Below are 20,333 nucleotides of genomic sequence, written 5' to 3'. Positions count from 1 at the left end.
ATGACAAAGATTCTCATTAGCATGGTCAAGAGATGAAGTAAATTTCTACTAAATTGTTGCTACAGTAGGCCCTATCAGTATCCGAGTAATTATGAATTATTGTCAATTATCTTAATACGATTCCATGATGAAAAATAGACTTAAATCACAAAGAACATATTACGCACATAGTGTACCCGAAGTAATGCCGCCGTTTAAGAAGTTGGAATAGCGCCATCATACACAGTTTTGATACCAGTCTTACTTTCTTAATATGTGCGTAATTATTTCGAAAAACCGATATTATTGTTTTGATGTCTCTTTCCTACTCTTCTTTTCATCGTTGCTACTTTATTTTTGTAATTTCTTACCTTTTTTCTTTTCGAAAAACCGATATTATTGTTTTGATGCCTCTTTCCTACTCTTCTTTTCATCGTTGCTACTTTACTTTTTTTTTAATTTCTTACCTTTTTTTCTTTAATTCTTTCTCCCTTTCTTTCAACCCCCTCTCTCTCTCTCTCTCTCTCTTTCTCTCTCCCACATTCTCTTTCTTTCCTTTCTCCCTCTGGGTGTTCGTACATGGCCCATTTTAATAATAATTTCTAAATCAAAGTGTCCACCTAAAGTTTTTCCTTAACTTAAACATTTATTTAAGTTTGATGATTTGTTTAATAAAGGCTATTTTATGAAAATCCATAATTTATTGTTCGAAATAGACATGAAATGAAATACTCCGACAATTTGCTTTGCGCAATTGATCGTGGGCCCCGCAGCCGCTGTGCAGCGCCAGATCGACGAGGCTCTATCCCATTGATGTTGAACGCCAAACAGGGTAGCAGCTGCAACTCCCATCTTTTAACGTCTTTTAGTCTGACGCGGCCGGGGTTTGAACCCCCGACCTCTCAGTTGTGAGACGGACGCTCTACCAACTGAGCCAACACACCGGTCGGATGTCACTTGAGATAAATTTGCTGTTTTGAATATACATGTATACAGATCAATGATCAATAATCTTATTTTATTTTCATTATGATCATCGCGTCCAAAAGTAATTTATATCTCAATTACCCTTCACATCTATCTCTGCTTATCACCACCATGCGTATTAACGATGGTTATTCCGTAATAACTTATCATCACCGTCATCATCATCATCATCACCATCATCGTCGTCGGCATCACCATCTTTACCACTAACTTCATCACCACCACACCACCTTTGTCATCATCATCATCATCATCGTCGTCGTCGTCATCATCATCATCTTTACCACCATCTTCATCACCACCAGCACCACCACCAGCACCACCACCAAACCACTATCATCATCATCATCATCATCATCATCATCATCATCATCATTACCATCATCATCACCATCATCGTCGTCGGCATCACCATCTTTACCACTAACTTCATCACCACCAGCACCACCACCACACCACTATCATCATCATCATCATCATCATCATCATCATCATCATCATCATCATCATCATCATCGTCTTTATCATCATCATCTTCATCATCACCATCATCTATCATAATCATTACCATCACATTTGTCGCCATGACGCTTATATCACATACACATGTGCCGGAAGTCGTCAATTATAGCAAATGTAACACGAATGTATTTTAGAAGACACCCCCCCCCCCCCTCCTCAACCTTTATTTTTACTAGAGACTCTCAGAATTCATGTTGATGTCTCACTGATTACCTATTAAAACTATTTACCAGAATCTGATAGTGTTAACTATTCATGTATTTTTTTTCAACCGAAATTAGTGATAGACAATTCTTGGTTTTTAAGTAAATCATCTTCATATTCCACTCTCTTCTCGTCCCCCCTCTCTCACACACACCGAATACCCCCCCCCCCCTTCATTCTTTGGCAAGCACTGTATGTAGTTAGTATTCAGCAAGTTCAAAGTTTGAACAGACTTGATTAAATTTTCTTGTATTTAAGATTTAATGAAAAGAGAAATCCATAGATTCAATTCAAAAGGAATAATAGCTACATATATATGCTCGATATACTTCAATTCTAATCAAATATACATTAGTCGTTTTTACATAGCAAACTCTAGATTGTCCTCTCGGAATAATTTTCCCTCGTTTTCTATCTTCACCATTTATATATCTTATATAAAATAATCGGATATCCATTTGTTTCTATTTGTTGTCTCGTTTGCTTTGCTAAATGCATTTTAATACATATAGGCCTAAGAGAATAAAACAATTGAATATCAAAATGTAGCCTATGTATAACGTAATCAAATGATTTGCCGCTTTAGTGGCCTTTCTTCTGTAAAGGTGATTCTTTATTTAAGTAAACAAGATATTTATTCTGCAGTCAGCACATTAAGAGATAGGATATTTTTCTATATTTTTATATTATACATATATAGAGAGAGAGTATACCCTTCCCATTTATACAGTGCATAAGTCTACAAGTGTCCCGTAACACAAAGGTTAGCGATTGATCGTATGCTTGGGATTCATGATTAATTGTACATTGTAGTCAATTCAATCATTCGTAGAGATATCCATCTAAAATGGTTGTTACGGTTCGTGTAACTGGCCCCAGAAGTGCATTTCAAAACATAAAGCCGATTTGCTCTTTTTTCATGTTAAACTAACTAGGCGAGATATCACAAAAGTTAGCGATTAATCGCTAAATGAAATAGCCTATCAAGATCGTCGTTGCATGCGTATTTTGCTCTTTAGACTGAATAAGAACCAATCAGAATTGTTCTTTCAAATTTGTGCTACGGGGCCCTGATGTCACTGGTTTACATTCAAAATAAAGTCATCTAATAGCTCTACGCATAGTCACTAATATTGATGCATTCATGTCATCAGGAAACATGTATTGTAAAATGATAAAAAACCCTATACCGACATTATAAAACTATAAATGTTGTAATCAATTCAAATCAAAATACTCTTTCCCCAAGGATAAACAGAGTCGTTTAAAACATAAGTCATAACTATAACATTTTATAAACAAAAGATTCTCATAGACTAACCTCTGAGAGGGCAGTAATTCAATGGCATGCATTTCTAAAATATAAATCGTGATATTTACACAAGAAAAAAAATCATTTATACATTAAATTCTAAGTACAATGAAATGTTATTAAAAAAAATAACCACAGATCGACCTGCATCGAGTTGGCCCCCTTAATACGTTAAAGGTGATACCTTGGTCTCTAGAATTATTGCTTAAAAAGGTTCTATTAAGAACGTTCTTTTAAGGCTGTTTTAATGATCCTAAAATCGCAATCGCAGAATTTCGTCGTTTGGGGCTTGTACTAAAAAAGCTAGTTGCAATTTTTATTTTCCAGATATACAATTATCTATTTTTACTTTATTAAACTTCCATTTTTAATTTCGAAATATAGCGGTGGTTTAGTTTTGGGTTTTTAACACCAATTTGTTAGGTGCAAATTCGGGATAAGGATTGCATAAATATTCTTTTAAAACTGCAAAAATTTTGCAGTTTTAATGGGTGTCAAATTCTGGGATCTGAAGTGATCGTTGTTACGTGCTTGAATGTAGAGAGTGAAATCTATCTGTATGAATTTTCTCTAAATAATTCTTAGAAGGCCTCTACACCTTAATGTAACGATAATTCAAGATTTGTAATTATACTTTACACCGTATACAATACATTCCTATATGCAATATTAAGTATATAATAATTGAGATAAAGTTTGTATTTATACACGCATATATTGGAAAAGGAATATAGAATATATATACACATCTCCACCTGTTCACTAATTTATACGAATTACAATTACAATGCTTCCATTCCTTTTCAAAAGGAATCAAATATGACAAAAGAAGAATAGGAAATATTCTTCACATGTCTCGTAAACATTCTAAAACAAAGAAAATCAAAATCGTATATTTTCAAGACTACTCTTAAACAAAAGGAGGATTTTTTACCAGCAAATATTTGGGTTTTTTTAATAACTGGTTATCAGCGGTTGGTACATCTTTCCCTCTTGGAGAAGATCACATAATTATCAAAAACAAAATGCAAGAAACATCTAGACAGCAAAAACTGTGGTGTTAACCGGTATACATAGAGGACCACACCAGTTATTTTACACCGGTGTTAAATTGGTGGTGTTAGTTTTACACCTATAGGTGTTATTAAAACACATATGGTTGTTACATTTACACTCTTTGGTGTTATGTTCAATCTCTAGGGTGTTATTTTATATATTATCACCAATTGATGTCAGTTTTAACACCACAGTTTTTACAGTCTAGAAGGTCCAAAAGAAGTCATCATTCCATCACCAAAGTTAATTCAACTGAATAATATACAAATAGTGAATAGGCATGAGTATGGTGGTACGAAACTTTCGCATGATGTGAAAGCAAAATGGTCTAATACTGTGTAGAGTGTAGTCTTTCTGCTTATTTTCCGTTTATTCCCCTAATGCGCTGTAAATATTTTCATTAGTAAGTATGATAGTAATTATCTTGATTTATTTGAAATTACATTTGCTAATTGCTTTATTATATTTTCAATAAACACTTAGTTATATTTTTATCTTTATGTTAATAAATGATAATTACAATAATAAGCACGGTATACCTGTTTGTTGCAGACTAAATGGTATATTCAATACTCGTAAAATTGGTGCAAAGTAACGTATAATTTTTACACTTCATTAATTGATTCATTTTATTTATCACTTGTATCACTTGAATATTGTCGTATTAAATTCTAAAATTTTCATATTTTATCCAGCTTCTGGCTGCGAAACATATTTTTTTTTTCTACGAATTAAATGGTATTGTATCTGTATCACATTAACTGATTTTGTCATTAGAAAAAGGTATTACATCGTAAGTAATATACATGTCATACTGAATATCGACACGTGTTAAAGTAGATTTGTAGCAGGGTGAAAGCACGTCAGTTTCCATACTACATAGTGTGATATAAAGTGTATTACAGAGATACCTTGATGAAATATAACTTCTTGTGACAAGCAAAGGCGAGCATGTCTGGGGAGAGGGAAACCAAGTGACACCAACCACTACCCAATGTCATATCTAGTGCATTGAACTCAACTCTTTCCCTCAGGTTCAGACCATCAAGATCATAGAGTCTGATCACTACGCTACTATTCTTCTTATCAACACTCGCTACATACACCCTGTCCTGCTCATCCACGGCAGCATACAGGTGGACATCCTCTGGAGCTTGTAGAGACTCACCAGCATTGCCATCACTGTCATAGACCGTCACCACGCTTGGATTGCCCCAACATGAACTCGTGACGATCAAACCCGTCCTGGTGGTAGATGCCTGATAGGTATCGTGCTTTGTTTGAACAGTGTGTTTAAGAGTGGATCCTGTCGGGTCATAGATATAGACTTGTTTTCCATAGTTAGTAATGATGATTTCATCTGTTGGACTCCTGTTAACTCTGAGAATATATCCATTGTTTCTCACGTGGATTGTTGCTTTCCTGGAGCCAAGGGGAGAGTAGATGTGGGCTTCTGTAGAACCAGTCGACACGCATAATGTCCCGTCCCGTTGCAACACCAGATCACTACATTCCATGTCACTTAAGGGTGTGTTACTATACTGCTGCTTCCCACCATTTGAATCAATGATATCAATACCTTGTGCATAATCCCCATACCCGATAGCGACAGTGCTATTGGAGTGCCGTGCCATACCCCACATCCCTCCCCGTAGATCAACACACTGAATGACATCCATCTTGGGATCTGATCCTGAGATGCTCCCGAGGTCAAGACGAGTATCGTCTGCTGGTTTGAACCTCTTCTCCTGTGCTTTCTTCTTAATAGCTTCCGCAGAAGTGTGACGGGAAACCTCCTTCAGCATGGCATCCAGCTCCTCACAGAGCAAGATATGAGCAGATAGAGTGTCTGTCTCAAGATGACCCAGTCTGTCATTATCTACCAAAGTAATTGAGCTACAAATACTCTTGATCCTCTGTCGATCTTTTGACTTCAAGACGTCGAGGTCGTCATCAAAACTATGCTTTAAGGCATTTATTTGGTCGGTGAGATTTCGAAGATTTTCTTCCAGCTGTTTGGCCTTGATGCTGTAGGCTTGTCTGGCATCATCTAGTAGTGTCTGCACTGCAGTGTGTACCTCATTACGTTGTATTTCTATGTTCTGAATGTTCTTCTCCAGCTCTGCTTTCTTGTCGGCACATCGCTGAGCAAGGTCTGTCACCTACACAATGAAAGTGTGATATGTAAAAACAGCGAGTTAGATCTGGAAATATTCCATAAAGGCGTATTATAAGAAATACTAAAACAGAATGACATACGATTTTCTGAATAAGCTTGAAGAGAGACAACAGATAATTACAAAATTGTACGTCATATTTAAACAATAACGGTAATAATCATCAATGTAATTCAACATAAAGAATAAAGAACTGGATTAAATGCAACAACATTTTACATACTTAAAACAGAGTAGATTAGACTTCTTTTTAATTTCTTCGGAGCTCCTTTCACTTGTTCAGAAAGTTCGCATATTTTCAGGTTATCGCACAGATCATTCTTTAGTTTGTCTAAGTCTCAACTTGAATAAGATAAAAAGAGGTCCTGGTTTTTGGAAATTCAACAATTCTCTATTGAAAAGTGATGAATTTGTTTCTAATATCAAAAAAGTAATAAACGATACGACTATATTTTATGCGAGAGACGAAGTAAAATTTGATGAAAATGATCGAATAGTAGGTGATTGTGAATTCAATATAAACGATCAGTTATTTTTCGAAACTTTAATGATGATAATACGAGGAGAAGCAATATCACATGCCTCCTTTGTAAAAAAAACAAAATATAAACAGAGAAAAAGACTTAGAAAAAAAAATTGAAGAGCGTGAAAGAAAACTGGTGATTACCGACACCGACGATAAAATATCTGGATATAAAAAATATTTGGATCAAATTGATAAAGCAAAATCAGAACTGGAAACATTTTGTTTAAAATCTTATAAACATGATGAAGGAATTGCGATTCGATCTCGGATTAAGTGGATGGAGTTTGGTGAAAAGCCTTTTAAATTCTTTTGAAATTTAGAAAAACAAATTGCATTAATAAAGAAATACGTCAGTTATCCACTGAAAATGGTGATAATTTAGAAATGCAAAGTGACATAATCAATGAAATATTTAATTTTTACTCTAATCTTTATGCGGAAAAGGAAACCAACGTAAGCAACTTTGAATTATTATTAAATTTTCCTGGTATTCCTAAGGTGTCCCCTAAAATGTCGTCCTTATTGGAGGGTCCTTTGAATGTTGATGAGGTCCTTTCCGTTTTAAAGCTCATGAAAAATAGTAAATCGCCCGGACAGGATAGTTTTACCGTAGAATTTTATCGTTATTTTTGGGAAGATATCAAACTTTTTTGGTTAGATCATTAAATTATGCGTATTTTTTCAGGACATATGTCTAATTCACAAAAAATGGGAATAATTACTTTAATTCCGAAAGGAAACAAACCCAGACACTTGTTAAGAAATTGGCGACCTATCTCCCTATTAAATGTTGTCTATAAAATAGCGTCCAGTTGTATAGCAAACAGACTCAAAGGTGTTCTGTCTTTTTTAATTCATCAAAACCAAACTGTATTTTTAATGGTCGCTTCATAGGTGAAAACATTCGTTTATTGTATGACACATTACTTTACAGTGAATTACATGATATAGCTGGCATGCTTCTGGTTGTTGATTTTGAAAAAGCTTTCGATTCTGTATCACATAATTTTCTTTTCAATGTCCTGGATTTTTTTCGCTTCGGTCCATCCATTAAAAGGTGGATAAAATTGTTCTATGCAGACGCAACCTCTTGTGTGTTAGTTAACGGACATTGTACAAATAGGTTTAATATAGGAAGAGGGTGTCGTCAAGGAGATCCTTTATCTCCCTATCTTTTTTTGTTAGTCAGTGAGATTCTTGGTATTTTGATTCGACACTCAGACAAACTAGAGGGAATGCATATTAATGGAAAACACTTAAAGTGTTACAATATGCAGATGATACCCTTTTGACACTCAATGGTTCGGAACAAGATTTAAAATGTGCCCTTGATACACTTGATGAATTTGAAAAAAATATCCAACCTCAAAATTAACATAACTAAAACCCAGGTGATATGGATTGGGAAGAATAGAACTTTCAAAAAAGAGATTTTACACGAGTACAAACTGAACTGGATTTCGGAAGGATATTTTAGGTACCTAGGTATAGACTTTTCAGTTGAATTATCAGGAATGGTTGATTACAATTATCAAGAAAAGTTTAAAGAAATAAAACGTCATATGGCGGTATGGCGAAAAAGATCTTGGACTCCCTTAGGGAGGGTAACCATTGTTAAATCTATATTTATACCGAAATTGAATTACTTGTTTTTATCTTTTCCAGAACCAAAATTAGAAATTATGAATGATATTCACCGATGTTTTTACGACTTTATATGGGAAGGCAAACCTGATAAAATAAGTAGGAAACAAATATGTCAATCGTATAGTGAGGGTGGTGTTAGGATGACTGATATTTTTATCCATTCCAAATCATTAAAAATTTCATGGATAAAAAGGTTTATTTCTTGTTCTGAAAATTTTACTTTTCACATGTTTCAATTATTTTTGCCTGCACCATATACATCTTTTCAATTATTCATGGGGGCTGAGCATTATAAATCACTTGCTATATCAATGAATAACCCATTTTGGGCACAGGTATTGTTGGCCTTTTCAGATCTTTCCCGCCTTATTGTTGATGACGTTGCATGTCAAGCCCTTTGGAATAATCCAAAAATTAAAATGAATAATAATGGAATATTTTATAGGTCTTGGTGTGCTAATGGGGTGCGTTTTGTTAATGATATTTTGGGAACAGATGGAAAATTTCTCTCATATTTTGATTTTCAACGCAAATACAATGCACACGTCAATTTTTATTCAACTGCAGATGTCAACATGAGCTGGTTTCAGTTCAAAATAGTGAATAGAATTATTTATATGAAAGATGCTTTGTTACGATTTAAATTGGTTACAGATAACTTATGTACTTTTTGTTATAATTATAAAGAAACTGTTATGCATATTTTTTGTTCTTGTGCCCACACAAACGAAATATGGTCTCAACTCGAAATTTGGTTTTCTCGTAACAATTTGCATATCAAAATTTCAAACCAGAATAAACTATTCGGTTTTTACGGAAACAATGGTGCTCTTAATTGTATTTTTATAATCGTTAGAAAAGAAATTTTTGCAGCAAAATGCAAACACTGTCTTCCAGTTTTCGACCACATTTTGTCTGAAATAAAGCCTTATTATGGTATGGAAAAGTATATATATAAAACAAATCTGAAAGAGAAGAAATTCATAAAAAGGTGGTCATATTTTACTTTATGACATTAAGTCTCTCAGATATCATTCTAAAATACATATATATATATATATATCTTGTATGGATTTTTGTTTTCCTTTGCACTTTGATCTTTGATTTTGCTTTTTTTATACAAATGTTACGATAATTTTATGGAATATTGTATTGTAAATATTCAACTTGTGTGTCATATACTGTGTTAATTATTCAATCATGTATTGTCAAAAAATATGTATTATAGTGATTTCAATAAAGGACCCCTGTGGAAGGGTAAAAAAAAAAAAAAACATTTTACATACTGATTATGGTATTGCAAAGTATTATTCATCCTTGTCAATCTGTATTATTGTTGTCATTCTATTTATCAATATTCATGTCTATGATTATAAGTATTATTATTCTTGTTATTATAATTATTATTATCATTAATATTTCATTGTCATTAATATTATTTTTTCAATCTTTAAAGTCCAGTTACTGTTCTTAATATCTTATATACCTTAATATTGTGATTATAAGTATTATTGTTGTCACCATCAGAATCATTATTAAACCTGGTATGATCTTTGGTGTTTATTCTTATTAATTAATTTTTAAGATCACCCTCAGTATTTATAACCATGTTTAATCTACCTATTATGTTGGGCAACATACTGTCCACTATGTTGGGTAAAGTTTGTTTGTAAAGAAATATATACATGCCTATATATTCTGGGCAATTATTATCTAATTGAGCAAATTTATTACCGAATTATTAGTTTTATTACCCAATTTGGACAGATTTTATCCAATAGTAGTATGGAAAGTATGTTGCGCAGTGATTGTTAAAAATTTGGCCTTTTTTGCCTAAACTTTTCATGAGTGTACGCTTTCAAAATATTGCCTACATTTTTTATACAACTTTTACCTCACATTACTTGTTTAAATATTTTCTAAGCGTTTAAACTTTTAAACAGCTATGTTTGATTATTAATATTTGATTCTCAAAATTAATACTGGTTGTTTAAACTTCTAAACAACTACTGTAAGGTTCAAATAGTGAACAGCGTTATATAGATTTTTATACAGGGTTTTTTACTGTGATAATTATGAATGAATTTACCTTCCGTCGCAACTCCTGCTCAAAGTTAACCTGGTTCTTGATTTTGTGATTTTGATGATCAACGAGTGCGCACTTTTGACAGACATGGACCTTACAATCCTCACAAAACATATCTTTGTTTTCTTGTTTGTGGATGGAACACTTCTCGAATAAATGACCAATGCTGACCTTCCCTTCGATGACATCATCCATGGAGACAATCTCATGACCTTCAAAGACGACTGTAAGATGTTGATGACAATGTAAGCACTCATCACACATGTAATAATTACATGTTCTGCAGAACGACACAGCGTCTTTCAGAGACTTGCAAGCGGTGCATTTCTGGCACATCTCGAGGACAGCATTCATCCCTCCACACTTGGCGTAGAAATCGTCTACGCATCCGTTGATAGAGACATTCAGGCGGAGATCATCGACACGGTTGGCGGACAACTTGGTGATCTCCCTGCAGAGAGGACAGACCATGTGATCAAGGTCCTGGTGGGTTAGATCGTATTTCTTGAGACATCGCCTACAAAATGTGTGTCCACATGAAGTTAAGATTGTCGCCTCAACAAATATATCAAGACATAATGGACATATCAGGTTCGGTGAAGAGTTTGATGCTTTCTCTGATCCACACTTCTCAGCCATCGCTAAATAAAGAGATCTAATTAAATCCAACCACAAGAACTATCACATTACAACGAAGCCAACAGTGCATTTCGATACAAATCACTCGTAGTGCTGCAATTGTAAAAGCGCACTATTGTGAATTGAAGTAGGAACGTTCTATTAATAGAACTGGGTATTCCCACCTACCTTTGAACTTGACAGCGTTAAGTATGCATTATTCCATCGAAAGAGGGAGTTTTTTTTTCATCCCGGATTGTATATATTCAATTTCATTTGTAATCATTTTTAAAATATTTGTAATCTCATTGATATTGATATATTTATTTGTTTGATTGTTTATTGATTGTATACATGCAAAGAATCTTTATTTATATGAATTGTCATTGTCCACTTATTGATTTGAAAGAGGAAGAAAATAAAATATTATTGAAAACAAAAAATATATTTAGTACACAATGATCCAAAAGCCTCGTATTACTTTTTGATTACAAACAATGGTAAAAGCACGCTATTGTGCAGTAGAAACTTCATATAAATAGAAGTGGGTATAATGATTATATATTAATAGCATGTGTGGTGCTGGCTCCATGTGACTACCTGATGACTATGTCATCAGAATTGTTCTTCCACTACAAACTCTTGTCAGTTTTATCTATTACAAAGGTTGATTAGCCAGAATGTAGATATTCCTATTTTCAACTGGTTATCTAAATATTGGAGATTTATCGATTCGTGTTGGCCTTGGCATTGTTTGACTGAAGCAACTCAGCCAAAAAAGCTGTTTAAAACCTTTATACATACCACGCTGTTTGCGATATCAACTTTACAGTTGTTTAAAGTCTTAAACAACATTGATAAATAAATCATGTTTATTTTAACCGTTTGACAACTACTGTAAGTTCATATAGTAAACAGTGTTGTATAAAAAAAAACTGGTTACTGTTAATGACTTGATCATAGAGTTGAATACTGCACTCTAAAACAAATCAGCCCAAAATGACTAATTAATAGGGTCAGCTGGGTGCAACTATTATTTTAGCCATATTTGACTATTTTCTAGTCGTATTTTACTAGAACAGAGTCATTTCTGACTAGAATATATGTCAAAAATGTGACTATCAATGATTGCCATATCAGTTGCACCCAGCTGACTACTGGTCTAGTCAATTTGACTGATTTGCTTTGAAGAGTGTGGGCTTTAATTTGTAGTTGAAATCAAACAATAGTTCAATATAGGATGTGATCTAGAAAATTGGTCACGCGATAATACATGGGAAGAAAATATTTTGAAATAATTGTTTTGGTTGAAATGTTATTTAATAGTTTCAATGAGAAAAAAGGGTAGATTTAAAGAACCATTTACCTATTAAAAATGACAGATTCAAAGAAGGCTATAATCAAATCAGTATATTTAAAGCACATAACGTGATATGTAGGAGCTTGGTAGTGCTTTACCTATCTTTATTAAAGAGAGTTACTTGTAGATTTAGGCCGTATGGTAGTAACGTATAATGGAAATACGGGTGTTTACTTTCGGCCGCCTTTTCTTGCCACGGCAGCAGATCCCAAGGGATATCATTATCACCCTTATTCATTCGCCAACCAGCCCCCCCCCCCCCTGTTCCTAATCCCCTCATTTCAGGCGTCAGTTAAGTGTTATATTCCAGTTCCCTAGCTCCCCCATTTGAAGAGGGCAATATAGTTCTTGAATCCTTTCCTTTTCATAGTAACTTCAGTTCTTAATTGCTTAGAGATATAGTTTCAGATTTTGGGGCCGCACCCCCCCCCCCTGCACCCGTTAAGGAGATTTAGACGTAAAACATTCGTTTTTATTATTATTTTTAGATATATGTGTTTGCACATAATTCGGTTGACTTTATTGTCATGTTCTCGCCAGGACAGCTGAATGATTAAGTACTATTAAGGTTTATATCCTACATAGAGTAAATCCTGTATAGTGATTGGTTCAAGTAGCATCATGTGACCTGATATATTTCAACTATGATGTTGCGTGACGTCAGACCTCGATATATTTTTGGTTATATCCTACATATAGTAAATCCTGTATAGTGATTGGTTCAAGTAGCATCATGTGACCTAATATATTTCAACTATGATGTTGCGTGACGTCAGACCTCGATATATTATTGGATATATCGAGGTCTGACGTCATTATTTCGCAAAACTGGATATCTAGCTAAACTCTCGGGCGCACCGGCCAGCGCGCTCTCTCTCCCGGGCAATTCAAGTCCAGCGATGCGTCGGCGCAGGCATGTAATCTGCGTTCCGCTGAGCGCGGTGGCTCGGAGAAAAGTAGGTAATTCAACTCAAGTAACCGGACTTTGCAAGCTCAACACATAGATTTTGGTTGTAAATTATCAAAAGTAGGATATAAAACAAATATACCAGGCGTTTCATTCGAAAGCATAGTGGGAATTATTAATCCTCGGTTGGACTGGCAAAACTACTATATTTCCCTCGGGGCTTCGCCCCTCGGGAAAAATAGTAATTGCCAGACCAACCTCGGATAAATAATTCCACTATACTTCCTCAAAGCCTGATATATTTGTTTAATATATCGAGGTCTGACGTCATTATTTCGCAAAACTGGATATCTAGCTAAACTCTCGGGCGCACCGGCCAGCGCGCTCTCTCTCCTGGGCAAGTCCAGCGATGCGTCGGCGCAGGCACTAATCTGCGTTCCGCTGAGCGCGGTGGCTCGGAGAAAAGTAGGTAATTCAACTCAAGTAACCGGACTTTGCAAGCTCAACACATAGATTTTGGTTGTAAATTACCAAAAGTAGGATATAAAACAAATATACCAGGCGTTTCATTCGAAAGCATAGTGGGAATTATTAATCCTCGGTTGGACTGGCAAAACTACTATATTTCCCTCGGGGCTTCGCCCCTCGGGAAAAATAGTAATTGCCAGACCAACCTCGGATAAATAATTCCACTATACTTTCTCAAAGCCTGATATATTTGTTTAATATATATAAAAGTCAAATTATGTCTCTCATAAAATTAATGATACAAGTGGTTAGCCAACTAAGACACAAACATTTTTGTTTTCATTTTTTCATATTTATTTTCTATTTTTTGCCTCGCCTGCATAGCAGAGCGAGATTATCAATATCAAAATCTTAACCTAGGGTTAAGTTTTGAAATGTCATCACAAATTAAAAAGTATATAAACCAAGTTAATGAAACTTTAACATGAGGGAAAGCAAGTATGACTAAATATCCTGCCTGAGTTTCAGGTGACATGACTAAGGTCAAAGGTCATTTAGGGTCAATGAACTTTGGCCATGTTGGGGTATTTGTTGAATTGCCATCATAACTTTTCAAGTTTATGGAACCAATTCATGAAACTTGGACGTAAGAGTAATCAAGCACTAGCGTACCTACGGGGGGGGGGGGGCAAGGGGGCAGTTTGCCCCCCCCCCCCCCTATCGAGCCACAACCCATGCAAAGGACGTATCCTTGCCCCCCTGACGAGCTTTTTTTTTTTTTTTTTTTGCTTGTCAATTTTTTTTCTGTTACGAAATCCCTTATTTGTGATTGAAGACCTTTTTTTTTCTTCAGTTGGAGAGAAGAACAATCGATCGGACAGAAATGGGAACTTGATCCCCCTACCCTACTTGCACCCGCACCTGCACTTGCATTGCACCCACTTGTTCAGTAATTACCAATCATAGTCACGAACCCTTTTTATGAGGCCGCCATCAATTACAAGCTTAACCGCTCACGATGGCGGTCTCCTCCGTTCATTAAATTTTGTTAATGTTCCTTTTTTATTATTAAAATGTAGTGTATATGCCCACACCATTTTTTCCCTTCAAATTATGTTTTATGTTTATGTTGTATGCATTATGAATTATTTTGTATATCACAAACATTGTAAATATTTGTGATAATGTATTGTGAACGCAGAAATAAAAATAAAACAAACAAACAAACAAACAACCCCTCTTTCCCTCTCCCTCTCCAAGTACCCTCTTTACGTCACATTTTCTCTGCCCTGCCGCCCCCCCCCCCCTCTCTCTCTCTTTTCTCCCTCTCTATCTCACTCTCCCTTTCTTATTGAAAGTTGATTCGCAGCTGGAGGTAGGAACGGTTGCTGATACAGAAACGGGACTACATCGATACCCACCCCCCCCTCCTTTTTCCCATCCCCTCTTTATTTTTTTCTGCCACCCCCCTCCACCTTCTCTCTCCCTCGGTAAACTACCCATTCGTCTACTCCCAACTCGTCCATTCATCACACTGCTTACCTTAACTTTATTAAGTCTAATGCCATTCCGTCCATCAACTTTTCGTCTAACAGTCATTGGTCCAATAATCACTTCGTCTAAACACCAGTTCGTCTATGATAATTTCGTCTCATAACCAGTTGGTCTAATAACAATTTACTTTTCATTCACTTCGCCCTATTATAATTTTTGATCCAACTAGACCAAATGGTATGTGGACTAATGGATATTGGACCAACTGGTAATAGACGAAATGATGAGTGGATCAAATGGCAAGAAGACCATATGGATAGTGGACGAACTGATGGTGGACCAAATGATATAAGACGAGTTGGTCATTGGACGAATTGGCATTAGACCAATTATAAATAAACCTCTCACTCTCCCTCTCTCTTTTTCTCTCTCTAATCGTTTTCACATTTTCAGTGTCATCAAAACATACATGTACCTTTATATGAAATGTTTTGTCTTTTTCGCTTTCTTTTTCTTTTATTTCCCTTTGTTTTGAATGTTGTGATAACTTAATGTGTTAGATGATTAACAGGCTTAATCCAGTTGTCACTGAAAATTAAATACATTGGTAATTATGTTACACATTAAAGGAAGACTTCATTCATTCAATAAAAGAACAATCAAATTAAAATTGTTTGGGTTAATAATTGAGTCTTACAATAAAACTAATATTTTAATTTTACGCTAAAGAAGTGCTCTTATGGATTACACAGCATTATCATCCTGACTTCCATTGATTCTATTTATGCATTTTTTATTATCCATAATGAATTATTTTGTGATATATACCTTATTTGTTAAGCATCATGTTTTAAATGTTATATGATTTATTTTTACAACAGGAACTATTAAAAGTATTTAAACGAGATGAACATACACAGTGACCTTTCTTTTAATATTTTAACAGACCAGCATGGTCATTCTGGTCCTCGATGACGGTATCAACATCAATGGCTTTAAAAAGATTGTTCTCAGCCTTGGTCTCCCCTTAGGTTTCATGTGGAACATACTTGGTTTCCTTGCAGTGAGTATATACCTTGATCAGGTTAGCCCTAAAAAGTTACGCAACATTTTGTAAGTGCATGCAGACCCAAAATTACAACAACAAAAAACGTGAATTTGTGTACAAATCCAACGCAAATAGTGTTTTTAGCCAAAATTCATAAATGTATCATTATTTTTCCTTTTACTGCTTAAAATCAATTAATTTTATCTTTTTAATGGTCAAAATAAAGTCCCCGACAATTTCCATTGAAAAAAACAATGAAAAACAAAAAGTCGAAAAACAAAGAAATACATAAGAAATTAAGAAAACAATAGAATACATAAGAAAATGAATGTGATGTTAAAATTTGTTCTAATAAATTTGATCAGATGCCTATCTAGAGTTTGTGAAACAAAAATTACCATTTTAGGGGCGTTATTTTATTAATTAGAGCAAACTTATGATTTTACGCATAAATTAGCATAAGTTAATGAGCTATGAGATTTTTTGCAGAATTTGACATTATAGTTTTGTAGATAATGCCCAATGCCATGGGTAACGCGCGTGCCAATTTTTGTCGCGATCGCGCGGTCGACGGCCGAGATCATAAGGGGGGGCTCCCCCCCCCCCCCAGTCTTCTTAGGCGTCGAGATAGCCCAGTCTATTTAGGGTTAAAAGTTATTTAGTTTTGATTATTCACTTTTATAGTCAGTTTGAAACGTCTATGCCAACCAGAAGATTAATCATTCACTCTTTGATTGTATTTGAATGTATCCCGTTCTCTGTGAGTTCTTGAAGTCATGTTTTGTAAATACGAGGGCGTGCTCGTAAAACTACAAAATATATACTACTTCTGTTTATAATTTTTTTTCGTGGTAAAAATCGTAAAATCTTAAAGATGTGTTGCCCTCTTATGAAAATACCCGGACGCAGTAACGTCACCCCTGTAATATTATCACCCTATCTTCTCAGGAAGCCGTGGGCTGACAGTGACGTACAGATGAGGGCCTTTGGTGTGTGTGCCACCCCCCCCCCCCCCCCCTGCAAAAAAAAAGGGGAAGAAAAAAAAGCAAAAGAAAGAAAAGGGTTAAATATCATATCATTTTCTGAATCTTATGTCAACATATATGACAAAAAATTAGATTTGTTTAAAAAAATTAATTTTGGGATTTTAGCTAGCGAGCATCGCTCACTCGCAACTTTTCATAAATTCATTGTACCCGAAATCGCTAAATCCGCCGTCTCATTTTTTGTTTGCACATTACGCACTTGTGTGCTAGTATTAATACGTTTAACCGTTTCTGTAAGTCATACCGGAATGGACCTAATTTACTGACTGAATTTGCATTACATGTTGTGGTTGTCTTGAAACGTTTTATGTTTTATGATTCACGTGTATTTCAGTTTGTCGACAGAAGTATGTGAAGCATTCAAGGAACATCAGTGTCTATCGATTTATCAAAACGAGTCATATCCTCTTCAAGTTTGAACTTATGTGACTCTTCTTGTTTAATTTTCAGTTACGATATGAAAACAGAATTCTGGTGGTTTTCTTCTTGGCGACTGGATGGATCTTACCCGCATTCATCATTGTTCATTGACGTATTACTAAGGAATTCAGAATAAAATGGGGATTGGGGATGGCTTGGGGCCATGGATCCCCAAAAAGTTTCACAAGCAAGAAAAAATGAGTAGGCCTAAAGAAACAAAAATTAAGAAAATGGTAAAGTGTGTGAAGAAAAATCTATCACAGATTCAGATTTTCGCCACAATTTTTTTTTGGCAAGGTCGTAGCTTTTTAGGAAACTTTCCCCATATTCCATGTCTGGTCCTCCACTCTGGCCCCCTCATTTTTTGGCTCATTATACATCACGTATGCTCAGAGCAGGCTCTATAGCTAGGTCACTTGTGCAATGCTCCAGTCATACAACGAAACTTATTGCAAACCGTCCGATCATAATATGTCATTAATCCGTGAAATAACTTTTCTCGGTTTGTGGAGTCGGATTCGGTAGTGTGACTGCAGCAAAAAAATTTCGGTCACACCAACAACCGACTACAAACCGACCAATGATATATCATTGGTAATAACGTATTGGCATGGATCGGTCTGAAATCGGTTTCATTGGTGTGACTGTAACCGAAACCGACTCCAAACCGACCAATGATATGTCATTGGTAACAACGTAATAGCCTTGATCGGTCTGGAGTCGGTTTCGTTGGTGTGACTGTAACCGAAACCGACTCCAAACCAACCAATGATATGTCATTGGTAACAACGTATTGGCCTTGATCGGTCTGGAGTCGGTTTCGTTGGTGTGACTGTAACCGAAACCGACTCCAAACCGACAAATGATATGTCAGGGGTTCTCAAACTTTTTATTTGAAGGGCCAGATGAGACTCGAAATAAACCTGAAAGGGCCAGGGTGAAGTGGATATTTAGAAAAAAATAAATGTGCGCGAAGTGCGAAGACCCTTGTGGTCGGGGTCCTATGCTCTCTAGCTGGTGCAATCTGGCCCTTATTTTGGGAGAATTTAATCCAACAAATTTATAACAGTTTCATATAGAACACAGGCAAAATTAGAAAAGAATTAAAAATACAGCAACAGTCAAAATTGTAGTACTTTGTTAAAAGGAATGTAGATTGTACCTAGTATGTCAATTTTAACACATACGTGAAACTGAAGGAATAATGTTTTGTAGCAGGCCTAACAATATTTTGTATTTGTAGTCAAAGTAGATTGGTCAACAAATTGGCCTTGTGCTCGACTGCGGCTAAATGAATGTATACTTGTCTGCCCATTCTTCATGGAAAACACGATTTTCAATTTTCAACCTTTCTTTTCTTTGCAGAATTTGATGCCATCTTGACTGGCTAACAATTAATGATGATTAATGTACCCCTGAAAAATATTTGCAGAATTAAACCGGCAATTAAGTTTACGTTTTAACAAATTGATCGCGCGTTGGAATGGGTGCGCGCACGTGTTTGACGTAAAACTACTTTCAATGTAGCGCCGCGCTGGTCATCTAATAAGAACAGTCAGAAAAGACTCCACTAAACTTTGTTTATTAAATTTGACTGCCATTGCTTTTATTACGGTTTCATGGATACACAATGTAATCATATTAAGCTATGTTTCATATTGTGACTTAAATTTTTTTTTACAAAAAACAGCAGAGTCTCGCGGGCCGGATAGAGAAGCCCTGCGGGCCGTAGTTTGAGAACCCCTGCTCTTTCTGATGGTGGAATAATATTTCATTTAACTTGAGGTTAAAACAGGTAAATTCTTAGAGAAAGAAAATCTCACGAATCACGAGATTTTGCAAGGAGGAGGATTCAGCCACGGACTGGAGAGTAATCCTTGCTTTACATCATCGTGACATCACCAATATGATTTAGTCAAAACAATCACCCGTGCACTTATCTGGATTTGTTTTCTTCCGATTGAAATAACTGTTTTATTTGGGTTCAATTCCCCTACCAATAAACGTACAGAGCATCATCAATGTGGGGGGTGATTTGGTCTAGTTGTTATGTTTCTCGTCTGTCAATCTGAGTGACATGGGTTCTATTCCCAGCCATGGCGTGTTAGCCTTCAGCAAGAAATTTGCCCAAATTGTGATGCACGCAACCCAGATGAGGTGAATGGGTACCCGGTATGAAGAAATTCCTCGAATGCATGAGCTCCTAAATTGGCAGCGCAGCTGAAGCCGGAGTGATAATAGCAACGCTTTGTATCCTCAGGCAAAAAAAAAATCGTAAATCAGATGTTGTTATAATTATAAAACTTGTCAGCAAATTGGTAAAGTCATTCAATTTGAGTTAATTATAGCAAACATTATAGACTGAGATATCTCCAATTTACCTTCTCTATGTTTAATACTTCAATCAAGTATTTTGATGCAATTTAGTAATAGCATAATGTTATTCTTGTGGAACCGTATGCTGACCTGGGCCCCG

At 35.5% G+C, this 20,333-nt stretch overlaps 1 protein-coding gene across 1 annotated transcript; it reads right to left on the bottom strand.

Moving 5' to 3' along the window:
* Positions 1 to 4,784: 4,784 nt before the first annotated feature.
* LOC135156625 (tripartite motif-containing protein 55-like) lies at positions 4,785 to 11,227 on the bottom strand. The gene is made up of 2 exons (XM_064109400.1): positions 10,500 to 11,227; positions 4,785 to 6,222 (listed from the first exon to the last, which is right to left on the bottom strand). The coding sequence occupies exons 1-2, from the start codon at positions 11,133 to 11,135 to the stop codon at positions 4,960 to 4,962; spliced, it is 1,899 nt and encodes a 632-aa protein (XP_063965470.1). The 5' UTR covers positions 11,136 to 11,227; the 3' UTR covers positions 4,785 to 4,959.
* Between the last annotated feature and the right edge of the window lie 9,106 nt (positions 11,228 to 20,333).

Source organism: Lytechinus pictus, chromosome 14 (assembly GCF_037042905.1).
Source record: "Lytechinus pictus isolate F3 Inbred chromosome 14, Lp3.0, whole genome shotgun sequence".
Taxonomy (NCBI): Eukaryota; Metazoa; Echinodermata; class Echinoidea; order Temnopleuroida; family Toxopneustidae; genus Lytechinus; species Lytechinus pictus.
Note: the sequence above shows the minus strand (reverse complement) of the source record. Positions and strands in the feature narration are given on the sequence as shown.